Source organism: Trichechus manatus, unplaced genomic scaffold (genome assembly GCF_000243295.1).
Source record: "Trichechus manatus latirostris isolate Lorelei unplaced genomic scaffold, TriManLat1.0 scaffold00249, whole genome shotgun sequence".
NCBI classification, from domain to species: domain Eukaryota; kingdom Metazoa; phylum Chordata; class Mammalia; order Sirenia; family Trichechidae; genus Trichechus; species Trichechus manatus.
Window position 1 is genome coordinate 674,738 of NW_004444185.1, and position 12,116 is coordinate 686,853.

Genomic DNA, 12,116 nt, shown 5'->3' on the forward strand with positions numbered 1-12,116 from the left:
CAGTTTTTGTCTCAGGCAGGGGGGTGGGGGTCCAAGTTGAAGTGCAAGCACGGGGAGCCTGGTGTTAGGGGGACACAGTCTACTTAGCTGGATATTCTTTCTTTGGTTACATGCAATTAAACCTTAAGCACAGCAGGGTTCCATCATGAAGCAGAAACCACACTAGACAACCAAAAGAAATGTAAAAAAGAATTGGTGTTGTTAGGGCTGGGAGCAAAACAGAGAAAGCTAAGATTATTCAATCATCACCTGTTTATGTCTGTCATACTATGGTGGCTTGCACATTGCTATAATGCTGGAAGCTATGCCACTGGTATTTCAAATACCAGCAGGGTCATCCATGATGGACAGGTTTCAGCAGAGCTTCCAGACTACTTTGGAAAATTAGCCAATGAAAACTCTACGGAACAGTATGGAATATTGTCCAATACAGTGCTGGAAGGTAAGTCCTAGGTTGGAAGGCACTCAACATATACAGTGGCCACAACAATGGATTCAAACATAACAAAGATTGTTGCTGATGTTAAGTGTCATCGAGTTGTTCTGACTCACAGCGACCCTACATACAACAGAACAAAACACTGCCCGCTCCTGCCCCATCCTCACAGTCGTTGCTATGTTTGAGCCCATTGTTGCAGCCACTGTGTCAATCCATCTCATTGAGGGTCTTCCTTTTGCTGACCCTCTACTACACCAAGCATGATGTCCTTCTCCAGATACTGGTCCCTCCTAGTAACACATCCAAAGTACCTGAGACAAAATCTCACCACCCTCATTTCTGAGAAGCATCTGGCTATACTTCTTTGAAGACACTTGTTCTTTCTTCTCACAGGCCACGGTATATACAATACTCTTTGCCAACACCATAATTCAAGAGCACCAATTCTTCTTGTAAACAAAGATAACGGCCTAGGAAATCCTATGGGGCAGTTCTATTCGGTCATATAGGGTCCCTATGAGTCAGAATCAACTCAACGGTATGTAACAAGAGGGAGGTTGGAGTCCTGGGGTGGTGCAAATGGTTAACGCGCTTGGCTGCTGACCAAAAGTTTGGAGGTTTGAGTCTACACAGAAGATCCTCAGAAGAGGGAGGTTACCCTTATTTAATATGCTATACTGTGTCTATACATGAGCCCACAAACTCCCTTCTCACTTGTAACATGGCCTATAAGTAGTATTTATAGAGTACTTATGTGCTGGGCATGTACTATGTAATTTATTAAGTTACAACTATCTGATTATTCCCATTTCAAAGATGGGGAAACAGAAATACAAAGAGAAACTTGCCCAAACTAGGTAGTGGGACCAACATTCAAATCTGATAGCTTGACTCCAAGGCCCCCTGTTCACAGAACCATTCACAGGTTCATGCTATAAAAGCAACAGATCCTATAGCCACTGTGTAGAAGTGGGAGATGCTAGAGACATCAAGGTTGAGCCACTGGAAACTGCTCCTGGTCCCTGCTATGCACCATAATGGAAACCAGAGCCTGTTCTGAATCCCTTCACTGGAAAAGACAGGTTCTCAAGCTACAGGCTAAACTGGGGTGACCGCTAGAATCCCTTTCCCACAGTCAATAAGAACAAGCTCAATTATTCTAAATGTTTCCCATTTCAAAACAGAAGACTGAAGAGACCGATATAAGAGATTAACTACAAATGCAATACCCATTCTCTCCATTTCTTAGTAACAGAATCCCAATGGTATTTGAGGTGGCAAAGCACTCAACTAAAACCTCAGATTTTCCAACCTTTCTCCCAACTAACTAGTTATGTATCTACCCTGTGGCCGGTAAGACCTAAGATGCCACCCCACCCCATCCTTCTGCCCTGAAATGAGGGCACGATGGCTGGTGCTCTAGCAGTCACACTGGACCATGAGGGGACCTGGATGATGGAAGCTGCAATCAGGATGTTAAAAGCAAGAACCAGCCATGGACTGATAACCCCTGGATTTCACTGAGAAACGACTTCAATTCAAGCCACTGTTTCTCTGTGTCTTGTTACGTGCAACCATACCTAATGCTGACTTTCTGACCATTTGCAGTACCATTTCTCATGGTATAGGAAGAATTAAAAGGAAAAAGCAATTTGCTACCAAGGCAAACTGACCTACCACTCCAGCTACATTTTGGGGGATAAGTAAACAATTCTTGAGATGTGATGTCTCTCGTTGTCAAACCACCTGGACTGAACCGAGTGTTGAGGTGGCCGTAAGTCTCATCTTCATCACAACATCACTTTGCCAGCAGTGAAGGGAGACAATGGCAGCCTTCAGCTTAGGTCACAGGGCAGTAGCTAGGACAGCTCGCCTCTCCTCCTCCCCACGGTCTGTGTACTATGTCTCCCATATGGTAAACCACAGCCGTGGTGGTTTCTTTAGCTGCAACATTCCCACCAATCGGTTCCTGGAGGTTGTAGTGCAGTGAATTGCTTTTATATGACTGTCTGGCACTAGGCAAATAGTGTGTAAAACTCCTGCAGGAAATGGGCAGTGACTATGCAAATAAGGTGCTTGTGGCCTACCAAGGAGATTGGTCAGTTTTGCCACCCCGCTAGGCTTAAAAGAGCCAATCTCACAGAGGTTGAGGGGGACCTCACAACCATCAAGAACAGCTAGGAGTGGAGGGTGTCCTGTAGACCTGGGGTCCCCACATCAATAACCTCCTATACCCAGGAGAGACAGCTGTTAACACGGGAGGCAGTATGAGATGGCAGCGGCACAGGACTGGCAGATGACTGCAGTGGGCTCGTGGACCCACCGAGGAAGAAAGCTGAGCGTCTTCGGGCAGGAGGCTTCCTGGTGGAGTGTGGTGCCACAAGGCACTTACTGGTGGAGCTAAACAATAGTAACACTTGCCCGAGCAGGGCAGAGGCCAGGCCCAAGCAGGGCCTGGCAGTAGAGGCTGAGAGCTAGGGCTACCTGCAGGAACTGCCAAGAAGCAGCTATCCAGAGTGAAGAACTTACCCTGAGTTGTTTCTGTTACTTCCAAGTTGATCCTGATCCCAAGCTGCAGCCTGTTACTTCCCTAATAAACTATCTAATTGTGAATATGGTCTGTGAGTTCCAGCAGTAGAGAAGTAGAGAGCAATGGCTGGTGTCAGAACTGGTAAAAAGATTGGAGAGTGGAGGTATGTCTGACCTCCACCTCCTGGGAATCCGCTTTGGGCTGATGGTGATTATCCTTCCCCCTCGTGAAATTAGAGGACTTCGCATGAAACCATTTTACAGAGGGAGATACTCCTCTTGAAGGCTGCAGGTTCCTAATCCAGAACTGGCATTCCCAAATGCTATACAGGTTAGTCATTCCCAAAGCATCTCCCAACGTCATGGCTCCCCATGGTCTCCACAAACACTGCAGCTTCATCATCAGGAACTCAAGGAACCCAAGCAGGACCATAGGCAGCATTCAGAGCTGGGCTTTTTCCATTCCAAGAAACCCATCAACCATGAGGCCAACTTCCAATTGGAATATATTACCTTACTCTACTTAGAACGTGCATGCCTCCTGCTTTAAGTTCTACTTTCCACATTGAAAGCACAGTATAGAAACATGTTCACTTCAAAGCATCACTTCTAGTTAGAGTCTATACGCAGTGACTTTTTATAATACCGAGAGGGGTACTTTGTACAAAATAAGATGATTTCTTCACCAGGTCAAATATATTTTAAGATATTGTGTATAAAACGACACTGGTTGCCCTAAGAGAAAAACAATTGTTTAAAATGAAGCCAGAAATACCGCTGTCTATCCTGAAATTAAGAAAAAATTCCCTCAGCTTAGAGCCAGTGAAAGAGTTAAAGTTCCCTGATACATATGCATAAACTCATTTTATGCAGATTGTATTTTCCAAAAACGGCCACAACAGTATCTCCCATCCGCCATGCTCTTCTAGAGGGGACCTGCTACTTCTCCCACTGAGAAATCACAGTGGATGAGTACAGTGTCAGAGAAGCAACATTGTGTGACTTCTGAACTTAAACGTCAGATAATGGGATGCAGGGCCACATAAATCAAAGACTGCATCAGCCTGAGACCAGAAGAACTAGATGGTGCCCGGCTACCACCAATGACCTCCCTGACATGGAACACAACAGAGAGTCCCTGATGGAACAGGAAAAAAGTGGAGTGCAGAACTCAAATTCTAGTAAAAAGACCAGACTTAATGGTCTGAAGACTGGAGGAACCCCAGAAAGCATGGCCCCTGGACTCTGTCAACCCAGAACTAAAACAATATCTGAGACCAACTCTTCAGACAAAGATTAGACTGGACTATGGGACATAAAATGATACTCGTGAAGAGTGTGCTTCTTAGCTCAAGTAGATACATGAGACTAAATGGGCAGCTTCTGTCCAGAGGTGAGATGAGAAGGCAAAGAGGGTTAGGAACTGGCTGAATGGACATGGGAAATCAGGGGTGGAAAGGGGAAGTGTGCTGTCACAGTATAGGGAGAGCAATCAGGGTCACATAACAATGTATGTACAAATTTTTGTATGAGAGACTAACTTGAATTGTAAACTTTCACTTAAAGTACAACAATAAAATAAAATAAAAAGATAATGGGATGCAGCTTCTGCTTGGCTCTCTGGGGGAAGCCAACTGCCACATAACAAGTCCAATCACTGAGACAGCCGTGCTGGAGAGGCCACATCCAGTTCCTCCAGTCAGCACCTCAGCTCAGTTCCCAGCCAACAGCCAGCATCAAGTCAGTTGTTGTGAGCAAGCCATCTTGAACATCCAACACAATGAAGCCTTCCTAAGACTGCAGCCCCAGCTGACATGTGACCAGAGCCACATGAAACCCCATGAAAGAACTGTCCAGTCGAGCCCTTCCCAAACTCCTGACCCACAAGATTACAAACAAAATGAAGTGGTTGTTTTGAGTCTATTTGGGGGCAATTTGTTATGCAGCAACAGTAACCAGAACACCAACTCTCTTGGGAAAGTCTCCAAATATCTTGTCTGGTAATCGAACTATCATAATCAAACTATCTTGCCTCTTCATTAAAATAAATGGAAACAAACAGTATACAAATGTTCCAAAACTCAGGAAAAGTTAAGAGAATTTGGAAATGAATTTCTCAAAACAGGTAAAGTAGTGGCCACAAGTGGAAGAATGAGCAGACGAGACTGTGAGAGAGCAGAATCGAGACAGAAACAAACACCCCTAGGGCAGAGTGGTTTCTTTCCAGTAAGTGGGAAATTCCTCAGGTAGAAGTAAGTCTCCTGGTTAAGCAAATGGAACATTCCATGACTAAAATGATTTTGATCCCCCTCATCTGCCCATGGAAACCCTGGTGGCACAGTGGTTAAGAGCTATGGCTGCTAACCGAAAGGTCGGCAATTCAAATCCACCAGGCACTCCTTGGAAACCCTATGGGGCAGTTCTACTCTGTCCTATCAGGTCACTATGAGTCCAAATCGACTTGATGGCAATGCGTTTGGTTTTTTTGGAATCTGCCCATTCCACCCCCAATTTATTTTTATTTTCCCTGAGCAAACACTCCAGTTTGGAAGTTGCATGGCATGCTCAGAGGGGGCATGTCTGTGGGTATGAGGGCAGGGGACAACCCACAAGTCAGAAGAAAGGGAGAAAGCCAGCTTCTGGCACAAAGGAGGAAAGACATTTGGTCAAGCTTACCAGTGTTTACCTTGACCTCTACGTTCTCAAGTACAGGGCCAGCCAATGTTCCATAGCCTGGCGGAGAAAGCGACGCCGTCACCAGGTCTCAGGCACTCACTTGCTTGGAGCTTTTCCGTGGTGCCAAGGGGGACAGTTTAGCACAAAACTTAGCCTCCACAAAGGCAAGTACAAGAGGAACGCTCAAACAGAATACAACCCTGTTTATTTAAGTTCTTTATTTTCCTCCACGCTGGCAAAAGTTCCGAGGAAGCTTAAAGTTTTGTAAACATTTTAACTATCCCTCTTCCCCACCCCCCACTTCTGAATTTACAAAGCAAAGGAGAGCCGGAGTTCCGATTTTTAAGGGTTCCCCGTCTCCTCATGCTATTTGATCCAAAAACTATATACACATTTGTAGCAGTCTCTGTATAGTTATTATACATGTTTAGGAGGGAGGGAGGCAAGGAGGGATAGGGAGAGTGGTGATCCAAAATAAGAAAACTAGAAACCAAATAAAATCATCCAAAACCAAACTCTCAGAGCAACTCCAGCCTCCTTCAAACGTTGAGGACAGAAAGAAAAGGTGCTGCACACGGGAGCCACCCAGACCACAGCGCCTCTCCCACAGCACAGCTGTCCAACGGCCCCAGCCCCAAGGGGGATTGGCAATCCTGGTAGTGTTCTGTGGGGGCTGGTGGAAGCAGGGAGAGTATCTGGTTATAAATAGAGCTTGAATACATTTCTATCTGAAGCAAAGGGGTGTGAGGAGGGAGAACAGAAGGCAGAGCGGGCTGCCCTCCCGTCATCTCCCTTCCCCTCCATCCCACCGCATCCTCCTGCATCGTGGTGTCCACGGATCAGGGTCTTAAAGATGGTCAGGTTGTTCTCTTTTCAGAAAACGCAAACAATTGCCATTCCAGAATCTTTCAACAAAACCTTTTTGGGACCACAGCAAGACACACATACAATACTCTGAGGAACCAGATGAAATTCCGGGCCTTTATCAGAAGGAAAAATTTATCCCTATCCAAAAGGAAATTATACAAATTCATACATATGGTAAAGATCCTAGCTGCCTCTTAAACGAGACAAATTTTCAGCAGAAGGGCCCAAAACAAACTGGTCCTAGTCCTCTGAAGTAAAAATATTTATGGAAAAAATCAGTTTTTGTAAGAAAGAAAAATTAAGAATAAGTCTCTCTCCCAGGCCATAGGGTCTCCTTTGTCCAATCAGGAGTATGCCAGGGAGAAGTCAGCGTGCTTGGAAGTCACTATCTAATGAAGAAAGCATCTCAGAAAGAATAGGCAAGGGGGGTGCAACATCAAACCAATCCAATCTAAACTCCACCCTACTGGGGGCCTCCTGGATGCAATCCCGAAGTTAGCTGTGGCAACCCAACTGTAGGACTGGGAGAGTCCTGCCCACCTCGGTGGACACTCCCGCCAGTCCTCGGGGTGCTGTGCAGCTGACCAAGGTCTGCCGACCATGAACTCTCTTCCTGATTGCACCAGTCAGACCCCCTTGCCCTTAAGGGGGGAAAAGGAGGAGGAGGAAATGACAAGAGAAGGTAAGCTGCTACTGGCAGACCCCACACTCTCTGGGAGACAGTCGATGAAATCACGGCACAGGAAACGTGCTGCCTAAAACCAGCCTTGTTGGGGAGGCCTCCCAACTGCCGCCCCCGAGAGACAGAGTCCGGCTCGCTTGGCTACAGTCTGAGATGCTCACCAACAAAAACTGTTTAAAGACTCTTGGACAAAAAGGGCTGGAAGGAAACGCCTGAGATGATGGGTTCTGTGAACTGCTGCAGAGTGATAAAGAGTGAACGGAGAGTGAGTGTTGTGTCCAGAGGTGGAGAAGCTGTGGTCGGCAGACAGGAGAGGAAGGCCAGTGCGCTGGCAGGTGCTCAGTAGTCATCCAAAGTCTCAATTTCGCCCATGTTGAGTCGCTCCGATGACGCATTTACTGAAAAACCTGCAGGAAAAACTGACTATTAGTGACCACACCCAGATAACCAAGTGGCTCAAACTCCAGGGACATCTGTTGCTTTAGAACGTACCACAGGGATGCTAGAGAGAGGGAAGAAAGAAAGAAAAAGGTCAGAGCAGTGTGGTTTTGTTTGTTTGCCGTCCCAATGAGAGGCTCTGTTTGTATTTCTCTCTCAGGGTTCTCACACAATTGGGAAGGAAAAGGAGCACAGGCGAACCCGGAGAAGAGCCCGTATGGGTGTCAGGGCTGTGCCACCCTGGGGAGCCCATGTGGGAGCCCGGGGGACAGTCTGTTCAGGGGGTGCACTGCGGGGGGCAGGGGGTACACACGAAGCACTGCGTAACTGTCTGACCCCCCGGCTTGCATGGCTCTGGAATCTGAGCAGAGTAGATACCACCTCAGCCCCGGACTGACTGTAACGGGAACACTGTCCTCCCACAAGTCAGAAACTGAAAGTTCTGGCCAGGAGTGTTTGCTATTTGGGGGAGGCGGCTTCAGGGCAGACGCACTGCAAGATCCTCGGTGCTCTCACATATTCTTTCTATCCCATAGTAGAGAGAACACTAAGACTACTTTCCTCATGTCAGACTATTGTTGAGTAGATCTTCAGCTGGCAATATGTGATGAACCCAAATGGAACCTGGGGTTTAGAAAAGCAGTACTAGCGGGCCCATTCAAGGCAACAAGTAGCACTCACAAACACCACTGACCTCTGAACACCTACTGCCATCAGCCACGGACAGGTGATTCTTTAAAAGAACTCCATAATCAGAGATGGAGAAAAATTATTACTAAAAGGGTCGCTTTAAACGTGTGGCTCCCCAAAAAGCAATTCAGTTCATCCACATTGAATAAAATCTCCAACTGTTTTAGCTGCTGTTTGAACACCAGAAAGTAAACAGGCACCACCGTCCGTGCTAACAGCAGTGCTCTTCATTTTATTTGGGTTTTCGCTCCCCTCCTTTTTGTTCTTTAATGGTCAAGTTTTCAAACAAATACACATTTGAAATGTACCAATAATAAACAAAAAATGCCTTACATAATAAACAGAGCTTAAACTGCATCCTTGACTCAAAAATATTATGATTTGAAAAAAATAAAGATGCCTATTTATGAACCAGGGAAGCTGTGGTACAAGCTCCCTGCAAGGCCTAATACACAGAAAGGCTAGGATCCCAAACCCCATCCTGAGTGCCACCCCTTCAAGGGTGTTCCCGTAACCCACAAGACTTGTTTCCTTTGAAAATACTAAAAGGCGTAGCATTCCTATTTCTTAAATAACGGTTGAGTTAGGTAAGTACAAGAACCTAAAGAGCTAAGAGGCTATGAAATGAGCTAGTACTCTATTCTGAGGCAGGTTTTTCTTTGACTTCGCATATTACTTCAAAGAATAATAAATGAAATGTAACAGAAACAATGAGCTACATTATTGTTATATAATTTTTTAAAAACTAAATTAATTTTATCATGAAAAGACAGGAAGGAGAAGCCTGGGGCAAAAAAGGGAGGAAAAGCCTGGGGCAAAAAAAAAAAAAAAGCTAACAATTATTCATAATTATAATATGTTGATTACTGGGCTAGGGTTTTGGCAGACCCATTCTCTTCTAACCGTCATTAGAACAACAGTAATGTGGGAATCCACCAACACCCCCCACCGCTTGACAGAAGGGAAAGCTCTGGGAGACCACGAAACCCAAGGCCATACAAACAAGCAGGCAAGCCCAGCTGCCTAACTCCAAAGACCAGAGCAACAGACTCTCCCTCACCCACACGATTTAAGGTCTATCTGAAAGACTGTTCTCATAAGGCAAGAATAACTGGGGGGAGAACTGTATTGTGTGGCTGGTTCACAACAGCCACCTGATTGCTCTTTAAACTAGAGGAAGACACAAGAGCACAATGGAGGATACTGACAATTAAGATGAGGCTGGAGCTCCCTCTGCTGGTTTGTTTTAGAAGCAAAGGTCTAAAATGACTTTCAATGGATGCTTTCAGATCAAATAAGAAATTCTCCCATTCTTTCCATGGGGAACTTGTGACTGGGAGATATTTATTAATCTGTAAATAGATAAGGCACATATTAATAAAAAATAATAAACAGAAATGAGGAGGTAAAGGACAGAAATTAGCAATTATCAGAGGAATTTCCAGAGCGAGGATTAGTTGAACAGAAATCTTCATAAAATGGTCCATGTAAGAGCCCATCCAAGTGACTTTCCTCAATGGTTTGTTGAATGGTTTTACTTGTATTTTTAATTTTTTCTTCCATTCAAGACACGTGGATTCCTTTAACTCTATATGTACAATGACTCTTGAAGGGGCTTTCAAGTCCCTCTCCTTCTAGGTCTATGATAGGAGGTGGCGTCAGACACAGACTAAGTCCCAACGGGCTTCACCTCACTGTCAGAGGAACCTTCCCCTGACAGTCCACCCTCAAACTCCTCAAGTAAGTAACTGGCAGGGGCTTCTTCACTAGGACCCACAGCTAGAATTTAAGGAATGCTTCTCCATCTATGTGCATACATTTGTATCAAAATTGCATAAAATTCTGAACAGTCCCATCGATCCTCAATCAACACTAACTTTTAAGGCAGGCAGAAGAAGAAAACAGAAGTTCACCAATCTCTGTGTATCCAAACCCAGCTTCTGGCACGAATGCCAAAGGGCAGTCCTCCAAGTTAGGCCTCTGATCCTATTATTTTGTTTTTTTTCCAGCACAGGAACAGCTGAATGAACTTATGGATCCTGCCAACTGCCGAACAGGCTACAGTCCACCTGCTGTGCGGGCTCTCGAACCTTTCCTGAGGTATCTCCATTTCAGGTCTCATGGGCATTTCAAACTCCATTGCCTCAACACTTCAACACAGTGTCCTAACCCCACACGCCTGCTCCACTGTCCAGTGTTCCCATTTCAGCAATGGGAACACCATCCATCCTGCTGCTCAAGCCAGAGACCTTTCTGCTCTCCTTGTCCAGCTGACTCTAACCCCTGAATTTCTAAAATCCATCTAATTGCCCTCCATCCCCAGTACCAAAACCCTACCCCAGGCCACCAGTATCTTTCACCTAGTCTACTGCAGCTTGCCAATAAGCTGACTGGCCAACATCCCAAACTGCCTCTTTGCCAATATGCCCATTCTATTCCAGACACCGTGGTTTTATTATAGCCTGTGGTTTTTCACATTCATAAATAGAGAAGAATTTTAATTTCATCTGTCTCTGAGAGGCTGTTAGGCCAATTTAAGAAACACAGGCAGTCCATCAGCTTTGCCTGTGCGGTTTATTATTCCTAAAATACCATTCCCCATCCTCCCTGCCAGTCTTTCAAAGCCCTAATTCAGGTGTCAATCTTTCCATGAAGCTGTTTTGTATGAAGACAGTGGTCTTCGGTCAGGGCCAAGAATAGCTGCGGGTAACACAGAACAGTGGAAAGAAAACAGGCCTGCTTCTGAGGGCTCAGCAGCTCCTGTGGGCTCCGGGGAAATGGTCTACAACCTCTAAGCCCTGGCCTGATTGTCTATAAACCTGGGACACCACCTCTCAAGCAGAGTCATTCTGAGAATCCCATGACACACAGAGTGGACATTCACAAAGACTGGTTCTCTTTTCAGAACATCTGATCAGATTTACAGTCTGCTCCCACACAAATGAGCTTTACGTTTTTAAATGATTTTTACTGCTCTCCATTGGTATTATTTTCCAACTAAACTGAAAGGTCCTCTGGGGAAATTCACATTTAAGATGAAACGATGCTTTAGAGTTGAAAGCCCCATGTACTACGTTACGATGACTGTTCTTATTCCTACAGCAAATGAGGTGCAGCCTTGCCCTGAGATGCCTAGTAAATACTGGCTACTTACTTGGAGTCGGTTGAAAAGCATTCCACATGGCAACTCATGTATGGTAACTGCCATCACCCGCACACACCCAGCACCCAGGGAGACTTCAGGCCTGTGCTCACCTAATAAACTGGGATCTGCTCGGACCATCTTCTGCTTTTTCTTCTTCTTGCCACTTTGTACAGCCTCAAAGTTGGACTGTTGGTTGTTGCTCTGATTGGTCTGAAATACTGAATGGAGTGTACTGTGGTTCATCCCCCACACAGAGTCCTGTGAGACAAGATGGCACAAGGGAGATTACACAGTGGGTGCAGGTTTACCCACCCTTGGAGAGGGTTGTTTTACCCTCCCATTACCAAGTGGGAATTTAAAAACAGGAAGCCTAGCATGGCTCTGGAAATCATGAAATCAAGAGCAGGCCACTGAGCCACCATTTTCCTTCATGTGTGACATCTCATCAAGCCCTGCGTGTTCCCAAGGCCTGTCCTGGTAACTGTCAAGACTTCTCTAGTGTATGTGGAGTCTGTACCATTTGCTAGGAGACTAAACACACGGCAAGGAGTTGTGAACAGACCTCTGCACTCTGGCACTTTGCACGCCTCACCTCCCCCGAAGCCAAGGGTTCCTTTGTTCTCTGAGGCCCCAGGACAGAGAGGACAAGG

At 45.7% G+C, this 12,116-nt stretch overlaps 1 protein-coding gene across 4 annotated transcripts in view; it reads right to left on the reverse strand.

Moving 5' to 3' along the window:
• Window positions 1-5,423: 5,423 nt before the first annotated feature.
• Window positions 5,424-12,116, reverse strand: part of GIGYF2 (GRB10 interacting GYF protein 2) — a 132,587-nt gene continuing 125,894 nt past the window's right edge. For all 4 annotated transcript variants that reach the window (XM_004389484.3, XM_023724498.1, XM_023724496.1 and 1 more), the window contains 2 exons: window positions 11,577-11,724; window positions 5,424-7,600 (listed from right to left, as the gene is read on the reverse strand). In XM_004389484.3, coding sequence (XP_004389541.1) covers window positions 7,533-7,600; window positions 11,577-11,724 — 216 coding nt within the window. In that variant the 3' untranslated portion in view covers window positions 5,424-7,532. The remainder of the gene's footprint in view (window positions 7,601-11,576; window positions 11,725-12,116) is intronic.